General features: G+C 37.9%; 2 gene segments (V, D, J or C); both read left to right on the top strand.

The window, feature by feature from the left end:
* The first annotated feature begins 2970 nt into the window (after window positions 1–2970).
* LOC127351838 (Ig heavy chain V region 5A-like) lies at window positions 2971–3625 on the top strand. The segment is given in 2 exon segments: window positions 2971–3194; window positions 3284–3625. Coding segments are annotated over 2 exon segments (345 nt in total).
* An 11681-nt stretch (window positions 3626–15306) lies between these two features.
* Window positions 15307–15867, top strand: LOC127351835 (Ig heavy chain V region 914-like). The segment is given in 2 exon segments: window positions 15307–15424; window positions 15512–15867. Coding segments are annotated over 2 exon segments (360 nt in total).
* The last annotated feature ends 3722 nt before the right edge of the window (window positions 15868–19589 follow it).

The following is a 19589-nucleotide window of genomic DNA, read 5'->3' as shown; positions in this document are numbered from 1 at the left end:
ACAATATATATCCTTCATAATAACCTTTGCAGTTGCAGACTCAGCCAAGTTCCCACCATGACAGCTGTACAAAGTCTCTTCCTCTTGACTCTCATTTCAGGTGAGTGAAGTCGGTGACCAGCGGAGGAGAAAATGAGCTTTGGATGTCTGCTGGCTCCCCGTCATCTAAACTCTGTGTCTCTTTCAGCTGCTCAGGGTCAGTCCCTCACCTCCTCAGAGGCAGTGGTCAGCAGAGCTGGAGAACCAGTCACTCTGTCCTGTAAAGTGGAAGGACTCACTCTGGCTTGGCTGCACTGGATTTGTCAGAAACCAGGGAAAGGACTGGAATGGATCGGACGAATTGATAGCGGAACTGGCACAATATTTGCCCAAAGTCTCCAAGGACAGTTTTCCATCACCAAAGACACCTCCAAAAACCTTGTGTCCTTAGAGGTGAGGTGTCTGAAACAAGAAGACTCTGCAGTTTATTATTGTGCACGAGAGCCACAGTGACACACCAGACTGCAACGCTGCACAAACACTGAATTCAATTCAATTCAATTCAATTTTATTTGTATAGCGCCAATTCATAACAGAAGTTATCTCATGTCACTTTCCAAATAGAGCAGGTGTAGACCGATCTCCTTTTAACATTATTTACCACCAACAGACCCAACAGTACCACCATGAGCAAGCACTTGGCGACAAGGACAAGGAAAAACTGCCCGTTAAAAGGCAGAAACCTAGGACAGATCCTTCGGCTCTAGGTGGGTGGTCGTCTGTCTCGACCAGTTGGGGTGAGAGAGAGAGAGAGAGAGAGAGAGAGAGAGAGAGAGACAGAGAGACAGAGAGAGAGAGAGAGAGAGAGACAGACAGACAGATAGACAGGTGCACAGCAACTACAGTAGCAACAACTACACTAATAGTAGTGACTGATGATGATGAACATGACAGCAACGATGAGGGACAATGAGCAGTGACAACAGCAACAACAGTAACCGTAAACTGAACCTCACTGATCCCTGCGTGAGAAGCACTGAAGCATGTCAGCCCTTTGAAAACAGTTTACCACTGAATGATGGCCAATCATCAATGAAATATATTTCATCATAAAGAATATTTGTCAGTGTTTATCATGACTCACAGCTATGTCTGCGTTTATAATCAGACAACCTTCCTGTAATTACAGCATTAATTAAAGTACAAAACTTAAAAAGGCACTGTATCATTCACACATTCACACAACCTACATCAACTTCATGAGACCTAGTTTTACAATGAATTTAAATATGAGTGACAGGGTACATATTTGTTTTTTTCATGATATTATAAAGGGTGTTGTTCAAATACATTTTCAATACTACATTGCTAATGTCATATTTATAAGTACAAATCATAAATTAATGTTTTAGTTTGTAAATTTGGTTTGAAAAGAGAAAGAAGCTGAAAAACATTAGATCAGAAAATAAAATAAAATCACAGTTTTCACCTGGTTGAATACTTTAAACTATTTATCAGTATAAACATTTCTCCACATAAATTACTGTACATATTCCTCTTTAGCTGATGTGTTATATTTATAGTTCTTATAGTTGATTTTTTCCCCTTCTATCACCACATCAACTAACTATATTTGTATATTATGTAATTGAATTTTCTCCTCCCTGTGAGGAGGAGTCAATGCAAAACTCTTGGAGGAATGACTAATGTACAGTAAACATTCATTCTGCAGTTTCACCAAACATCAACTGAGATCCAAGTCAAATCCAGTTCCACACTATGAGGAGGAGTCAATGCAAAACTCAGATGTCTTCCACCTCTACTTATCTGACTGCAGAGAGGATGACAGAGAACAGTGGACACACAGTTTAACATGATGGACTATAGGACAGGACTGCTGCTGTTAACTATCTGCTGGGCAGGTGAACATCTTCACTGATGTTGATTTGACATATTTTTATTTGTGCCGCCAATGTAACATATGACATGAATATCTTTCTTGGTTTGACAGGTGTTGATGGTCAGACTCTAACAGAATCTGAACCTGTGGTTAAAAGGTCTGGAGAATCTCACAGATTGACCTGTACAGCCTCTGGATTCACATTCAGCAGCTACTATATGGCCTGGGTCAGACAGGCTGCTGGAAAAGGACTGGAGTGGATTGCTTATATCAGCAGTGGCAGTAGCAACATCTACTACTCTCAGTCAGTTCAAGGCCGGTTTACCATCTCCAGAGACAACAGCAGACAGCAGCTGTATCTGCAGATGAACAATCTGAAGACTGAAGATTCTGCTGTTTATCGAGACTCACAGTGACTGGAGTTGGTTGAGCAGCTGTACAAAATCCTACAGTACAAATTTTTCAGGCTGGTGGAGCCTGTATATTAAGTATTCATTGTATTTTTAATATTTTTCAATTTTAATTTGTCGCATTGATTTCTTTATAAATTGTTCTATATGCTTCATTATGATTGATTAAATAAAAAAATAAAAAAATATTAATAATAATAATAATAATTGTCCCTGCATTATACAAAGTCCAGAAAACTGTTCCTTATATTTTATTTTCAACATATTTAACACATAAAAAACACATTAAAGGTCACTTGTTGATAAAAGGGCCAAAGACAGCACAGTCTGGTTGCTGAAATTAAACTATTGCAAATATTAAACATTTATATAAATTAAGACACACACACAGTGCAAATTGTGTGGAATATAAAGTGAGTAATAATATGAGAGTGAAAAATAATGCTTTAACATAACTTTTATAAAAAGCAACATTCTGGTTGCTCCTTTTGTTTCATTGGGTGCACATCATTGTTATGCAATGCTGACTACAATACTGCAGGTGTACAATACTGAATACATGAATTGTTTACAGTTATTTCATTTCTGTGACTGTAAATGTGAAGTCTGATTTTCAAAATGTTACAGTTGAGTGTGTAATAAAGTTAAAATATCATATGTAAAGCAGAGGTGATTTCAGGCATGTTTTCACTCTGCAGATATAATAACAGTCAACAGACTCTTCTATTGGCTCCAGTTAGACCAACATTGATGCTTCATATGTTTGATTCTATGCAAACTCAGTGACCTTCCTTGTTACTCAGCTATAAAAACTTCCCATCAGGCTGTCAGTGGAGTTCACAGCACGTCAGTTTCAACATAAACCATGTTCTCTGTAGCTCTGCTGCTGCTGTTGGCAGCTGGATGTGAGTCTCTCTGGATTTGTCAAAGTCAACAGTTCTTCTTTTGCAGTATAACTTGATCATTTGTTACAAAACATTTTCTTTTTTGCCAGGTGTGAAGTGTGAACAGTTGACACAACCAGCCTCTGTGACTGTGCAGCCAGGTCAACGTCTGACCATCACCTGTCAGGTCTCTTATTCTGTTAGCAGCTACTACACAGCTTGGATCAGACAGCCTGCAGGGAAAGGACTGGAGTGGATTGGAATGAGAGTTGGATCCACCACATATTACAAAGATTCACTGAAGAACAAGTTCAGTATCGACTTAGACTCTTCCAGTAACACAGTGACTCTAAACGGACAGAATGTGCAGCCTGAAGACTCTGCTGTGTATTACTGTGCCAGAGAGACACAATAACACAAACCATCAGTAGACCTGAACAAAAACCCCTCAGTGCCTGAACACTTGTAACATGAAGCCACCAGAGGAGGGAGCCCTCAGACCACTAATGATTTCAACACCAGTTCACTGTTACAGTGAAGGGAGAAACAGACATGATAAGAATTGAAAAAGGTAAATGAATAAACACGGTTCATCATAATATAGAATAATAATATCAAACACACAGTGGAGGCATTTTACAAAACATCTTTTCTATGTTTGTCTCAGAAATATAAATTATGAAATTTCTTTGTATTGACTGAAAAACATGGGTATTCATGGCATCCATGGACTGGAGAGTTACAGGTTATTCCTGTTTAATGCTTAATTAATATTCTCAAATGTATTCTTCACTATTATTGCTAATCAGGTTTTGGTTCCCCTGAAATCTTGAACATGGTATGACTTATGAACACTTGAAAGACATTTTCTTGTAAGAAAATCACTATTTTAAAATAATGAAAAACATTTGTTAGGGTGATATTCAGTTATATTAAAATGAAATTAAAAATACTCACTTTAAGGTGTATGGTAAAATTGACAAACTATTGTCGAGGTCTTCACATGATGCAGACTGTGGTCTATAATGTGGTCTTTAATAAGGGTCAACCAACTTAAATAATGTGTTTGTCAACCACAAATTATACTGAAACATGCAAGAGGGACTCTTGGAGGAATGACTAATGTACAGTAAACATTCATTCTGCAGTTTCACCAAACATCAACTGAGATCCAAGTCAAATCCAGTTTCACACTGTGAGGAGGAGTCAATGCAAAACTCAGATGTCTTCCACCTCTACTTATCTGACTGCAGAGAGGATGACAGAGAACAGTGGACACACAGTTTAACATGATGGACTATAGGACAGGACTGCTGCTGTTAACTATCTGCTGGGCAGGTGAAGAGTTTATCTGACCTTAATTTTACGTTACTTTTATTTTTATCATCAGTTTCTTTTAGTTGATGTTTCTTTATCCTCTTGACAGGTGTTGATGGTCAGACTCTGACAGAATCTGAACCAGTGGTTAAAAAGCCTGGAGAATCTCACAGATTGACCTGTACAGCCTCTGGATTCACATTTAGTGACTACTGGATGGCCTGGGTCAGACAGACTCCTGGAAAAGGACTGGAGTGGGTTTCTCTTCTCAGCCAACCTAGTGGTAGCACCACATACTACTCTCAGTCACTTCAAGGCCCCCTCAGGGCTCCAATTTTCTCTGTATGTCTTCAAACATCTGCAAACACTGAAACCATTAAAAGTCTTTATGCAAAACAGCATCACATTGCAGTTTTCATACAATTTGCATGATCCTGGCTGCTGTCAATGTATTTCTGTTTGCAGTTAATACAGTAAGTAGCTACAGTAAGTGAATAAGTTAATGAATAAAGAAATACTGCAATTACAAAAAAAGCTGTGCTCAAGTTAATCATGAATGTGATAAAGGAGGTTTACTGACAGCAAAAAAATGTTCTCAGGAAAACCGTTCAGATCACATATAAAGTTTGAATCAACTGAAAACATGTAAACACACTGTAAACATGGCTTATCAAAAGCAACGTTCTTGGTGGTTGCGAAGTCAACAATTCAGTCAGGACCACTTTTGTCAAAAGAACTTTTATTTCCAAAGCAGAATGTTACATTTGGTGGTATGGCTCTGTTCTGGGACCTCCCTGCCCTTCCATGTGCATACATGGAAAAGTTTAAGACAAGGAGAGTGGCAGAAGAGACCCCCCAGGGTACAGAACAGAGCAAGCATCAATGCAATCATAAAATGACATTGATTATTTAGATACAACATAAAAGAAGGAGCTGGGGTGGAGGTGGGTTGCAAAACAGCTTGCAGAGAAAGCAGCAAAGATATGCAGGCTAAAGCAGCTTCAATTAGGAGCCCTGAATGATATTTGCCAATTGGATGCTTGAGGGAATCATCTGAGCTGTCAGCTGACTGTGTGTTTACGACAACTGAGCTTTAAATACTCGTCTTCTGACAATAGCCTTTGTAAAATACAAAAAGATCATCATCAAAATCAAAGCTGCAAGACGAAGTGAGTCAGGAGTCTTTACACAACTTCATGGAGATGTTAATTCTTCAAACTGGAATCAATAGTGAATCAATAGTCTATAGTGTGTTTGTCAGAGATGAAGAAAAGAGAAGAAGTTCCACCTTCTGTCTGTGTGAGATGACGACAAATGCCTGAACATTTCATCCTAATTTTAAAATATTTAAATACACATTAGTCAGCTGATTTACTGTCATTAGGATGCAAATAAGCCTCATTGTGTGTTGCTCATAAGGAAGTGAAGTGTGTGTGTGTCAGTGAGAGGACAGAAGAGCTCACATCAGTTCAGCTTCAACATCAACATGTTCTCTGTAGCTCTGATACTGCTGCTGGCAGCTGGATCCTGTGAGGAGCTTTCAGTGGATTCACACTAATAAACACATTAGAAACACTGAATAGTCAGATGAATGATGGAGATAATGTTGATTTCTGTTTCCACAGGTGTGAACAGTATTGATCTCATCCAGTCAGATTCAATGGTTGTGCAGCTTGGACAGTCCTTCACCATCACCTGTCAGGTCTCTGGTTATTCTTTGACTGATAACAGCTATGCAACAGGTTGGATCAGACAGTGTGAAGGAAAACCAATGGATTGGATTTCCCATCAGTGGGGTGGAGGAGACTTTTATCAAAACAATGCTCTGAAGAACAAGTTCAGTTACAGCAGAGACACTTCTGCTCGAACAGTGACTCTAACAGGACAGAATGTTCAGCCTGAGGACACAGCTGTGTATTACTGTGTACGTTACCCCACAGTGATACAAACCACCAACAGACCTGCACAAATACCTAGAAACATATGTGATCAACCAGTAACACATTCTAATAGAAGAATATATAACTGAATTCAACTTCACACTATTTTCATTCAAATCCATTTGACACAAATAATAATAATATTAATGAATATTTATAAATATTAGCTACATTAATTTATTTGTATGTTACATTGCAAGTGAGTAAAACAAGGAAAATAATACCATTTGGAGATCTACTGGCAGGAATGGAATATAATGTATGTTTTCATTAGTGTATAATCACCTTTATAAAGGAATCGTTATTTTTTTGTTGCCTTAGAATGAGCCATTTTGATCTACACACACTGTGGGCCACCTTGCTTTGGGTCCACCATGTTTCTAGAGTAGCCCAAAACAGACAAGGCAAACACTGGCTGTATACAGGGTCTTTTGAATTTTTTTGCATGTTTCACGGCCACCGTACAAAATAAACTCAAAAGGAGAAACTCAAAGTATTGATATTTTGTTAAATCTCCTCTGAGTTCCACAAGTGAAGATCAGAATATCACCAGTCCAGTCTAGTTATCTCCTCCCTGTGAGGAGGAGTCAATGCAAAACTCAGATGTCTTCCACCTCTACTTATCTGACTGCAGAGAGGATGACAGAGAACAGTGGACACACAGTTTAACATGATGGACTATAGGACAGGACTGCTGCTGTTAACTATCTGCTGGGCAGGGGAACTCTCAGTCAGTTCAAGGCCGGTTTACCATCTCCAGAGACAACAGCAGACAGCAGGTGTATCTGCAGATGAACAGTCTGAAGACTGAAGATTCTGCTGTTTATTATTGTGCTCGAGACTCACAGTAACACAGGAAGGAGCAATGCTGTACAAAAACTTACAGTACTCATCCTCACTGGACTGACTATGAGAAATATTTCTGTTTTATTTGATCTTTTGTTGTTGTTGTTTGTAATAAAATTTTAAAAATTTAGAAAGATCATCAACAACAATCACCATTTAAACACATTAAAATGTGTTACTGTAACATTCACTTCCTCACAAAACAGCCAGACAGCACAAAAGCCTGGTTGCTTAAATAAATAAGCATTTAGAAAGACTTGCATTTTAATTTTTTTCTTTAAGAAAACATAACAATCTGTGAGGAAGCACAACAATAAAAAATTAAAGCTGCAAGCAGCATTGAGCGGGACCTCGTACACTCCATGCAACTCGGGGTGCGCTGCCACAACACGAAAATGTCACGTAAATCAGCTCAAAATCGCCACGCAGCGCTTACCACCTGTTGCCGGAAGGTGGCGCTATCACTATGTCTTAATATTGTCATGTAGACAAGTTCAGGGCGGGACTGTTGTAACACATGTGAAGTTTCATTGAGATTGGACCACGTACGCTGAAGTTACGAGGACGTGTTCAGGGCGAGACTGTTACAGAATATATGAAGTTCACTGGAGATTGGACATTGCACACTGAAGTTATGAGTGGCATTTCATGGCGAATCCGCTGAATTTGACAAGTCGTCACTGGCACGGTCATTTCACGTAACGCAGCTCAAAATCGCCACGCAGCGCTTACTTCCTGTTGCCAGTAGGTGGCGCTATCACTATGTCTGAATATTGTCATGTGACGTGTTCAGGGTGGGACTTATGAAACACGTGAAGTTTCATTGAGATTGGATCATGTACGCTGAAGTTATGAGGACGTGTTCAGGGTGGGACTGTACACTGAAGTTGAGTACTATCTGTTTATGGTGACTGGTCGAAATTCAACGCAACGCCACGGGCACGCCGTTTGACGGAATGTCGTAAATAGCACAACTTTAAATCATGAATGTCTTTAGATTGCGCTGATTAAATCTGAAGTAGATCCGATAAATTCCCTAGGAGGAGTTCGTTCAAATACAACGCGAAAAATCACAGAAAATAAGCAAAAAACTCAAAATGGCTGACTTTGATGCCACGCCACGGACACGCCCTTCAACGTACATGCACAAATAGCACAACTTTTAATCAGGACCATTTTTTGACTGTACTCACAAATTTTGAAGCAGATCTGATAAATGCCCTAGGAGGAGTTCGTTCAAATAAAACGCGAAAAGTTCGTCGAAAGTGAAAAAGAAAATCAAAATGGCCGACTTCCTGTGGGGTTTGGGGTATGGGTCCAAGAGGCTTTTTTGTACGTCCCAGCATGTTACACGTGCCTACCGAGTTTCGTACATATCGGTGAAACGTGGCGCCGGGGCTTCTGTTTTTTTATCCTGTAGGGGGCGCTACACAAATGACGAACATGATTTTTGGTATGTGAGCTTCAGGCACTACTCTACACGTGCCCTGTGAATTTCATATTCATAACTATTACGGTATTCGCACAGTGATTTTTCATTCCAAAAGAGTGCCACCTAGTGGCGCATTTTGTTTTTCCTTTTAAGGGAGCCTCAGGGAGCCAGGGGGAAGCATCATACCAAGTTTCATCTTAATCACATATACCGTTGTAGAGATATAAACTTCTTCATTTTAAAGAGCGCCACCTAGTGGCAATGGCCTGAAATTGTGCACGATGCTTAAGGAAGACATGTGGAACTTTGGACCCAAGTTTGGTGTCAATCGGACATACCAATGTGGAGAAATGGTCCACTTCCTTTTTGACGAAAAATCTACAGGAAGTTGGAATTTTATAGCGTGCTTATTTTTTTAAATTTCAAAAATGTTCAAATTAGCCTTTTGCCAGGGCGGTCCCCAGGTAGTAGGTGAAAAATTTCATGCGAATCAAAAAAGAGTGTAGCAGGAACACTTAAAAGTAGTTTATGGACATTTTGCGCTCTAGAAAAAAAAAATTCTAGGCGGAAGTGGGCGGGGCTTATATGGGGAGATTCAACTCCATTCACCGAACACGTGGATGTAAGTTTTTTGAATGTGCGACAAACTATGCAGAAGTTATTAGCCTAAACGCATTTTTTATGATAGTAGCGCCACCTAGTGGCAGACCCGAAAGCGACGCATGTAATATCCCCATTTTCACCAGGCCTGACCACTTTGCCAAATAAAATTGACTTTTCGTATATGTTCAGGGGGCAAAAATGCAGTCAATAGGGGCTAAAAATAATAGGTAAGAAGAAGAAGAAACATTGCAAATACAATAGGGACCTCCAGCGGTCGCTATGCAGGTCCCTAATAATAGGTAAGAAGAAATCGAGCAAATACAATAGGGACCTCCAGCGGTCGCTTGCGAGGTCTCTAATAATCACCTAAATGAATACAATGTCTTTCTTTAATGGTCACTTCTTCACAAATCAGCCAATGACAGCCAAACAGTCTGCTGAAATCACTGTTTCAGCCACATTAATGTTTATATAATTTGGCATCTAAAGTAGCTCACAGTATGAGAGTGAAAAATAATGTCACAGTTCCAGTTATAAAGACACTAGAGGGCAGTCAGTGTCAACTTTCTCTCTCCTCTGTTACTAAACGGAGAAACTCAGATCTGCTGTTCTCATTGATCTTAACTGACTGACACTTGAACTCTGGACTGAACTAAAGTGTAATTCTCCTGCTGCTCATGTACACTGGATATTGTGACAGTTGATACTTTTCTTTTCTAAACAAAATTCAATTCATTCAATTAAAGTATTTGTATTATACCTTTATTAAAAGGGGTTATATCTTAAGAAATGATATAGGAATTAAATAATTTTTGTCATGTTTATTGACTATAACTGCAGAGAAATATCTAAAAGTTGTGGAGAGAATATTGACAATTTACTGCAATAAAACAGCTGAATTTTGTAATGGAAAATTTTAATACATTATGATACATTTAGTGTAAACACTTTAATACACTCTATAATAACCTCACTCTCATGACTTATAGTGCATGCACTCTATGTAACCTCATGCTTATGAACTATTGTGCGTACAAAAATGTCTAACTGTTTCAAGGGTGCCCTCAGCACCTGGTACCTCTCCCACACGATGAAGATTAAGGGTCAACCGGTGATTACAATGTCTCAAATGTTTTACTGTCGCTATGGGAGGAGAGGATGACTCCTCTAGAGACTGGCTCCAGACATCTCCCTTTGATCATGGTTATGACGTTCGTTAACATATCTAACTGTTATCTCCTATGTACCACCTGATTTGTTTCTTTTTCTTCAATAAATAAGGGTGCAGCTCTGAAAAGGGAGTCCTTCTCATGCTAACAAGCGGAGAGGCTCACTCTGCACAGAGTTACACACGGGTGAAAAGAAAAACTGATTGACTCTGTATAATTCTTGCATCTCACATGAATGGGCTGAATTGAATTTCCACCACAATTTGTAAAAAGAAAATGGTGGATTGCTTCATATTTCTGACGCAACTGCACATGAAAGTAAAATGTGATGATAAATACAAACAGTAACTTATAAATGCACAAACTACCAAAGGTTTATATTTTTCTGCATTTTGTCTCACAGGTTTCAGTTCCTGAGCAGCTGTTTTCCTCTCAAGGCTCTAAGTCGTCTTCAAACATCTGCAAACATGGAAACTGTTAAATGTCTTTAATGCAAACCTGCAGACAGTTCTCATATTATTTACATGGTCCTCACTGCTGTCACTGTATTTCTGTTTGAAGCAGATACAGTCAGTAAGTACAGTCAGTGAGTAAATTAATGAATAGATGCTGCGATATTACAACAGCCATTTTGTTTTTTTTATTATCCTCATACTGTACGTTTGAAGTTAACAATGAATGTGATGAAGGAGGTGCTGACAGTAAATTAATTATTTCAGAAAAACAGCTCACGTCATATTCAAAGTGTGTCATCATGGTTATTGCAATGTGGATTTGAATAAATATGTTTTCCATTATTCATGATACATGTTAATATTCACATTAAGAATAATTATCCTGGTTATTGTTTGTAATTATAGAAAAAATTATCAAATGTTTTAATAGTAAAGATTTAGACAGTAATAGTTTATAGTAATAGCAAAGTTTACAGTTGTTTAATTTCTGTAACTCTAAATGTAAAGTGTCATTTTAAAAATGTTACAGTTGAGTGAAATTAAAATATCATATGTAAAGCAGAGGTGATTTCCAGGCATATTTTCACTCTGCAGATATAATAACAGTCAACAGACTCTTCTATTGGCTCCAGTTAGACCAACATTGATGCTTCATATGTTTGATTCTATGCAAACTCAGTGACCTTCCTTGTTACTCAGCTATAAAAACTTCCCATCAGGCTGTCAGTGGAGTTCACAGCACGTCAGTTTCAACATAAACCATGTTCTCTGTAGCTCTGCTGCTGCTGTTGGCAGCTGGATGTGAGTCTCTCTGGATTTGTCAAAGTCAACAGTTCTTCTTTTGCAGTATAACTTGATCATTTGTTACAAAACATTTTCCTTTTTAACAGGTGTGAAGTGTGAACAGTTGACACAGCCAGCCTCTGTGACTGTGCAGCCAGGTCAACGTCTGACCATCACCTGTCAGGTCTCTTATTCTCTGAGCAGCTATAACACAGCTTGGATCAGACAGCCTGCAGGGAAAGGACTGGAGTGGATTGGAATGAGACATACTGGAGCTTCATATTACAAAGATTCACTAAAGAACAAGTTCAGTATCGACTTAGACTCTTCCAGTAAAACAGTGACTCTAAATGGACAGAATGTGCAGCCTGAAGATTCTGCTGTTTATTATTGTGCTCGAGACTCACAGTTACTGGAGTTGGTTGAGCAGCTGTACAAAATCCTACAGTACTCATCTTAGTGCTCTATCTGCAAACACTGAAACCATTAAAAGTATTTTATGCAAACCAGCATCAGACTGAAGTCTTCATATAATTTACATCACCATGGCTGTATTAAATCAGTACAGTAAATGAGCAAATAAACAAATAAACAATGTATTAGGAAGATCATCTAACAACAATAACAATGAATCACCTAAATAACTAAAATTTCTTCCTTTAATGATCACTTCTTCACAAATCAGCCAATGACAGCCAAACAGTCTGCTGAAATCACTGTCCAGGTCTGAATAAAAGAAAGACATGCAGCTACACATTTCAGCCACATTAATGTTTATATCATTTGGCATCTAAAGTAGCTCACAGTATGAGAGTGAAAAATAATGTCACAGTTCCAGTTATAAAGACACTAGAGGGCAGTCAATGTCTACTTTCTCTCTCCCCTGTTACTAAAAGGAAACTCTCAGATCTGGTGTTCTCATTGATCTTAACTGACTGACACTTGAACTCTGGACTGAACTAAAGCACAAAACAAGAAAATCTCACTGTTTCCATCACATTCTGTAGATTTATTAAAACCATTTCTGGGAGACGGGATGAAAGTGGAGGAAACAAAACTCATTTACTTTAATACATATAAATACTTTATATAAAAAGATGTTATATCTCAAGAAAGTATCTAGGAATTAAATAATTATTGTCATGTTCACTAACTATAACTGCAGAGAAATATCTAAAAGTTGTGGAGAGAATATTGACAATTTACTGCAATAAAACAGCTGAATTTTTAAAAAGAAAATGGTGGCTTGCTACATATTTCTGACCCAACTGCACATGTAAGTAAAATGTGATGATAAATACAAACAGTAACTTATAAATGCACAAACTACCAAAGTTCTGCATTTTGTCTCACTGGTTTCAGTTCAGCTCTAAGTCGTCTTCAAACATCTGCAAACATGGAAACTGTTAAATGTCTTTAATGCAAACCTGCAGACAGTTCTCATATTATTTACATGGTCCTTGCTGCTGTCACTGTATTTCTGTTTGAAGCAGATACAGTCAGTAAGTACAGTCAGTGAGCAAATTTATGAGGGGCCGTCAGGGACATTATTCAGAATTACCTCTCACAAACACATGTGAAATGCTCTTACATACACTACTGAAACACTCTCACATAAACAACTGGAAGATCATTTGCTTGCACACACTACTGTAAAGCTCTCACACATACAACTAAAACGCTCTTATATACACTACTGAAAATCTCTCACACATACAACTGAAACGCTCTTATATATACTACTGAAATGCTCTCACACATACAACTGAAACGCTCTCATACATACAACTGAAACGCTCTTATATACACTACCGAAACGCTCTTATATATACTACTGAAATGCTCTCACACATACAACTGAAACGCTCTCATACATACAAGTGAAATGCTTTCACACATACAAGTGAAACGCTCTTATATATATATATGTACATTAAGATGATCAGTAGTGCGTGAAAGCTGCATGCTGCCTGTTACGTTACTCCCGCCTTTGAGTTTGCTTTTTTTAACTTCTTAACTTGTATTCTCTTTTTGTTCGTTCTTATTTTTTCACTGTAACTCTTTGAAGTCCTGCCCTCTCTAACGATGTTGTTTGAGAGAGTTTTTGTGTTTTATTTCGTGTTTTAATGCCGCTTCCACCGGGACACTAGGGCGACCATTTCCTTCACATCAGAAAGGAGGACACTTTGCATACACAGGCATACATACACGCAAGCAGATATTTGTTTGGTATGATCCCGTTTTATATTTTAATATCTTAAAATTCTCGGCATCAATACTAATAATTAATTAATATATATAATATTTATATACAATAACAATGTGCAATAATTACTGTGCAATACCATTCCATATTCACTGTGCAATATATTGCCCATGTGCAACTGCTGCTGCTACTATTTGTGTTATCTGTTGTTTGTGGATTCTTACTGTTTTTTCTCTTGTACATAGTGTTTTTATTATTTTTTTTATCTTCGTACTCTTACTGTTTTTATATTGTTTTTTCTATATCCACTTTGCTGCTGTAACATTGGAATTTTCCCATTGTGGGACAAATAAAGGAATATCTTATCTCATCTTATCTTTTCCACCAGATTACGTAAAGGTGCATACATATACCGCATAGCTAATAATAAATATACAAGATACAGCTCATGAAAATGCGCCCTTCCAATTCAGATTACATAGGTCTAATAAACATCATACAGATACTGTTCTTAATGTTTTTATCTGGATAGATAAAGGGTAAAAAAAAAATGCAGCACCTTCTCTTTCAGATGTATAGGCTTTGCTAAGGCTTTACCTATACATATAAGTATGAGCATTTTCAGAATTTCAGTCCAACAACTGACGTTAAGTTCTCTGTTGCTGAGAGCTTGATTGACAGTCAGACTGGGTGAGCGCCTGTTGTGGCTATTAACACATGGCTTATTTGAATATTCAAATGAGCCATGTGTTTATAGGTCACGAAAATGTAACCAATGAAATTACTTATTTTCGCACAGCTTTTTTGACACACATTTTTAGCCAATAAGAATTAAACTAACAAGGTAATGTGTCAAGTTGTTATTTTATTTTTTTTTATTTTATTTTCTCAAAAGGAGGACAAATGAGTGTCAGGCACGCTGAGTTTGTTTACTCCGGAGAACAGCTGATGTACTAATGCCGGTTGGCATAGTGGACAGAACAGCTGATTTACCAGCTGAACTCTGGAGAAAACACACCGGGGATGCCGAGGAGGGAAACAACATCGGGGGAAGATTGTGAGAAATTCAACATTGTAACATAATGAACAACATTTGTTAGGGTTTTTTTTTTATATTTCTTTACATTAAAATGTTATTAAAAATACTCACTTTAGGTGTATGGTAAAATTAATAAACTATTAATTAATCTTTAATAAGGGTCAACCAACTTAAATAATGTGTTTGTCAACCTGTTGCACAAATTATACTGAAACATGCAAGAGGGACTCTTGGAGGAATGACTAATGTACAGTAAACATTCATTCTGCAGTTTCATCAAACATCAACTGAGATCCAAGTCAAATCCAGTTCCAAACAGTGAGGAGGAGTCAATGCAAAACTCAGATGTCTTCCACCTCTACTTATCTGACTGCAGAGAGGATGACAGAGAACAGTGGACACACAGTTTAACATGATGGACTATAGGACAGGACTGCTGCTGTTAACTATCTGCTGGGCAGGTGAACATCTTCACTGATATTGATTTGACACATTTTAATTTTTACTAACAATGTAACACATAACATGCATCTTTCTTGGTTTAACAGGTGTTGATGGTCAGACTCTGACAGAATCTGAACCAGTTGTTAAAAGGCCCGGAGAATCTCACAGATTGACCTGTACAGCCTCTGGATTTAACTTTGCTGGCTACTGGATGGCCTGGATCAGACAGGCTCCTGGAAAAGGACTAGAGTGGATTGCTGCTGCTGATACTGGCAGTGGCACTTACTACTCCCAGTCAGTTCAAGGCCGGTTTACCATCTCCAGAGACAACAGCAGACAGCAGGTGTATCTGCAGATGAACAGTCTCAAGACTGAAGATTCTGCTGTTTATTATTGTGCTCGAGACTCACAGTGACTGGAGTTGGTTGAGCAGCTGTACAAAATCATACAGTACTCATCTTTATAACAAAGCTTCATTAAAACCACTCCTCAGAGAAAATGAACAGCATTTGTGTGGTTATGCTTTACAAGTCTCATTTAGTTTGGAGAGCAGGTGAAAATGATATGCAGAGTCATGCAGACTTTGAATTGAGAAAGAAAATAAAAAGAAAATTATGTTTTGTTTCCTCTTTTGACATAAAAACATCACATTCATACTGTATTTGACAGATAAGCCAGCAGACATTTTCCAGAGTATTTTGTACATCATCACACACATTTCTGTTTATAACTAGTTCATTTCCATTTGAGGCTCCAAGTTTCTCTGTATGTCTGTGACTTCAAACAGCCATAATTTGGATGCTCAAAAACAAGCAAAACATAACATAAAATCCAGGCCTTCAACCAGCTGCAGCAAACAGATTAACATGATCTTGCTTTTACTTTACTTGTATTTGCAGTAAATATATAAAATTAAATTAATCAGTAAATCAATTAATCTTACCATTATTTATGATCTTAGGATTTCTGAATTAAACTGTTTTAAAGCCAGTGAAGTTTTAGGAGAACAAATCTTCTGTGTCTTTTAAAAAACACATGAATAAAAGTCAAAATATCTAAATTTACTCAGCAGTCTGTTAAAGTCATGGAGGTACAGATGTCTTTTGCTAATGATCAGGTTGTTTAAATTGTTTTGTTTTGTGTTCGAAACCTTGAATTTCACTATAAAAGCAGAATGGGATGTAGGAGGAGCTTCCTGTAAGCAAATTCTCACAGGGATCCAGTTTCCATCATATTTAAAGAGGATCTGTGGATTTGAAAACAGAAGCATTGTGAACATGGCTCACAGAAAGCTAACACTCCTACTGGTTGCTCTGTTGGTTTCAACTGGTGCAGAAGGTTGGACTATAACAGAGTCTGAACCAGCAGTTAGACAACATGGAGAATCCCACAGACTCACCTGCACAACATCTGGATTTGACTTTAGAGGCTCAGTTTGGAACTGGATCAGACAGGCTCCTGGAAAAGGACTGGAGTGGATCACTCTCGTACACACATCTAGTACTCCGATCTATTACTCCCAGTCAGTCCAGGGTAGATTCACCATCTCCAGAGATGACTCCAGCAGTAAAGTCTATCTACAGATGAACAGTCTGAAGACCGAGGACACAGCAGTGTATTACTGTGCCAGAAGAGACACAGTGAGAGACAATAACAGGACAGTCATACAAAAACTACTTCCTCTATTTACAACATCCAGGGTGAACATTACATTTTATCTGTAATACATTTATTTGCAATGCTGATTTTTACTAATAATCATTTAATCCATGATTAAAAATTCTCTTTCTCTGAGGTGAAGAAAAATATCTTAATTTTGTTAATTTCTACATGGTTGCACGGAGAAACAAACTACCAATAACCACCAGAAATACCCAGAATCCTCTGTATTGACCACATTTCCTTGTGAAATTATCGAGCATTAAGCATTTTACAACAAATGGTCACATGAATGAATACGCTGACTGTCAAGTGTACCGTATTTTTTTATTTGAATGATTTTTTCCCCCAAGTTCCTGTTTTTAGATGTGATATTGTATCCAACATGGATGGACAATCAGCTAATGGATTAAAACCTGTAATTGTAAAAAAAAAAGTCGGATAACTCAAATAAAGGAGAGTATGAGAAACGCATGTACACAATGAAAACAACAGCTGATGTTGTGGTTTATAACTACGAGTTTCTCAGTCTTACATTTAACATATTGTTTTCTACAATAATAATGGTTAATAATGTTCCCATTATTGATTTTTATCAGCAGGTGTTGAGAATGTATTTGGACATTTATGCATGATATGTCCAGTATATGGATGTACTACTAAATGCTGCAGAACAATATAAATAAATACAAGTTTGTATAAACATCAGGTCAAATAACTTGATGGACATTGTAATTATTCATAATTATTAAAAATGATCATTATAATATAAAATGATCAAAATCCTGTTTTTTTCAGAGATGTGTGAGATGTGGTGTGTTTCTCTGTGAGGAGGAGGAGTCAATGCAAAACTCTGATCTCTTCCATCTCTACATATGTGTTGCAGAGTGAAGGACAGAGACTAAATCATACACACTGTAGACTGGACAGAGACAACTGACTTTTACAATGATCAGACCGGATTATTTGGTTGTTTTTCTCATCCTGTCTATTAACTGTGCAGGTAAGAACAATCATTGTTTGTCTGACAAACCTCCTGATACAAAGACAATATGGCTGCATTACAGTAACTAATGATGTGTTTAACTGTCTGTAGGTGCTGAGGGTCAAACACTGACTGAGTCTGAACCAGTGGTTAAAAGGCCTGAAGAATCTCACAGATTGACCTGTACATATTCAGGGTTTGGTAGCCATTACACAAATGCTTGGATCAGACAGGCTGCTGGAAAAGGACTGGAGTGGATTGCTTTAATCAGCAGTGGCAGTAGCAGCATCTACTACTCTCAGTCAGTTCAAGGCCGGTTTACCATCTCCAGAGACAACAGCAGACAGCAGCTGTATCTGCAGATGAACAGTCTGAAGACTGAAGATTCTGCTGTTTAATATTGTGCTCGAGACTCACAGTGACTGGAGTTGGTTGAGCAGCTGTACAAAATCCTACAGTACTTTTATATACTATATTATATCCCTGCACTATCTCAAATAATTAATGTCTTCAGGTCCATGAATTCAAACTGCTACAACACATAGACATTTACTGATGTATGACTGGATTTAAAGTTACATTTTATGAGAAATAATTTGATGCAATAAGTTATTCAGGGATGAAAGGTCTCTGTGGGCACCAATAAACCTCTGCCCTCATTTGTTACAATTTCTTTATTTTTTTCTATATAAAAAATAATTGGAAATAAAACTTAGTATAGCTAAACAGCCACACTGCATAATATTTGATTATTATTGATTTGTGCAACAACTACAAACAGATATCTGTAAAATGTGGTGATAATGAGCCTTCAACAGGTAATTTATAAATTACTTTAGTTTGCATCTAAGCTAATTCATTTAATATTTTGCATTTTGTCACACAGGTTTCAGTTCCTGAGCAGCTTGAGCAGTGGCGGTCCTTCCTACAGGCGACATAGGCGCTTGCCTAGGGCGCCACCTAGTGAGGGGCGCCAAATATGCGGCGAGAAAAACATTATAATTAAAATGATAATGTCTATTTATTTCTTCAACAGTTTTTGCCATCCCTCTATCTACAACAATACTTTGACATAAAAAATAAATTCAACTTAAGCAAAAGAAATGACAATTCTGACGTGACCTTTAGCTGTTACACGCCACGGTCACAACATGCTAGCGCGCACACTGATGCGCAGTCGGTCGGTCGGCTGTCGAAGGGTTACCATGGTTACAGCTACAGTCCATGGAAAATGGTTTCGAAAGCGCAGAAAAGAAGAGCAGGAGAAACGTGCACAAGAGAAAGCTACATCATTTTAATTATATATTTATTAAATTCACAGAGCATTCAGGATATAATCATGCTAGCTAGCAGTAGCATCGTGTCATCTTACTCGTAAGCTCACGTTAAGTAGCAAGGTTAGGTTTGGTCGTTATTAACATGCAGTCGGCCCAATATTGTCATAATAAGACTGGTTCAGACTGCTGGCCTGGGTTGGCCTTCACTGGCTGGCTATTTCTCGAGAAAAACACTATACAAGTTGATGCTAGCTACAGTAT

The sequence above is a fragment of the Dicentrarchus labrax genome, unplaced genomic scaffold (assembly GCF_905237075.1).
Source record: "Dicentrarchus labrax unplaced genomic scaffold, dlabrax2021, whole genome shotgun sequence".
Taxonomy (NCBI): Eukaryota; Metazoa; Chordata; class Actinopteri; family Moronidae; genus Dicentrarchus; species Dicentrarchus labrax.
This window is presented reverse-complemented; position numbering and strand designations above follow the sequence as displayed.